The sequence below is a fragment of the Silene latifolia genome, chromosome Y (genome assembly GCF_048544455.1).
Source record: "Silene latifolia isolate original U9 population chromosome Y, ASM4854445v1, whole genome shotgun sequence".
Lineage (NCBI taxonomy): Eukaryota > Viridiplantae > Streptophyta > Magnoliopsida > Caryophyllales > Caryophyllaceae > Silene > Silene latifolia.
The window spans coordinates 204,012,158-204,013,207 of NC_133538.1; the positions used below are offsets into that span (position 1 = coordinate 204,012,158).

The 1,050-nt window shown below is 39.4% G+C and overlaps 1 protein-coding gene across 1 annotated transcript; it reads right to left on the reverse strand.

The window, feature by feature from the left end:
- Window positions 1-223: 223 nt before the first annotated feature.
- On the reverse strand, window positions 224-703 carry LOC141629880 (protein FAR1-RELATED SEQUENCE 3-like). The gene has a single exon (XM_074442803.1). It carries the CDS (start codon window positions 701-703, stop codon window positions 224-226), a length of 480 nt encoding a protein of 159 aa, XP_074298904.1.
- Between the last annotated feature and the right edge of the window lie 347 nt (window positions 704-1,050).

Genomic DNA, 1,050 nt, shown 5'->3' on the forward strand with positions numbered 1-1,050 from the left:
ATATGATGCACTATTATGTAAATCTAAAGTCTTATCCTCAGATTCGGACTATAAATCATATAGCTTATTTTGTGAATCCTATAGCTTATTTTGTAAATCTGGGGGTTATTTTGTGAATCTCATGTCTTATCCTCGGATTCAGACTATATAAATTTTGTAGTTAGTTTCGAAACATACCAGGAATCGCTTTAATTATTCCGGGTCTTCGTCGGTGATGATGTAGTTAGGCTCCTTCCCACCCATACCGCTTAAATCGGTCAAATACCCACATGAATGACTCCTCGTTTTCATGTTCTATAAGCGCACATGCAAATGTGATTGACCTTTTATGATGGTCAATGCCCGTGAAAGGCGTGAACGTCATGTTGTACTTGTTTGTACCATACGTTGGGTCGTATGAAACTCCATCCCCAAACAGAGCATACGCTCTTTGCATGTCACAATCCGTCCAGAAAATCCTTGTCAATGCGTTCTTGGAATCTTTTTCATAAACAAAGTGGAGCCCTTTTGTTTCAGCTAGGGTGTCTAAGCGTGATTTGAACATTTCCCCATCATGACTGTTCATTAGACACTTCATTTCCCTCTGAAAATTTTTGAATTGCTTGATTTGTTGCCCGACATTTTGAAAACCACCCAATTGTTGAGTGCATAGTTGGTGTGTTAAGCTAGGACCAACATTTGCTTTTGAATTGTCGACAATCATTTGCATATGAAATTCATTGATATTTTCAAAGCAAGTTTCTCAAATTCCTTATTTTTCACAACATCAAGCGGGTGATTGTGACCCTCAATAAACACGTCAACCATGTACTTGTTCTCATGGAACTTGAACTTTATCATTCTTTGGACAGCCCCACCTTCTAATCTTTGTTATTCTTGTGGTTGACCCTTTGTTGGAACTCTCTGCCTCTCCACCACCTTTTTTCACCCTACGTTTAGCAGCTGGTTTTTTCGGTTTGCTCTTTGTACCACCTATTTCGTTATCTCGATGCAACGGATTCATCCGCCTTTTTCGCAACACCGTTAGGGCAGGTCGTCTTTTCTTCTTAT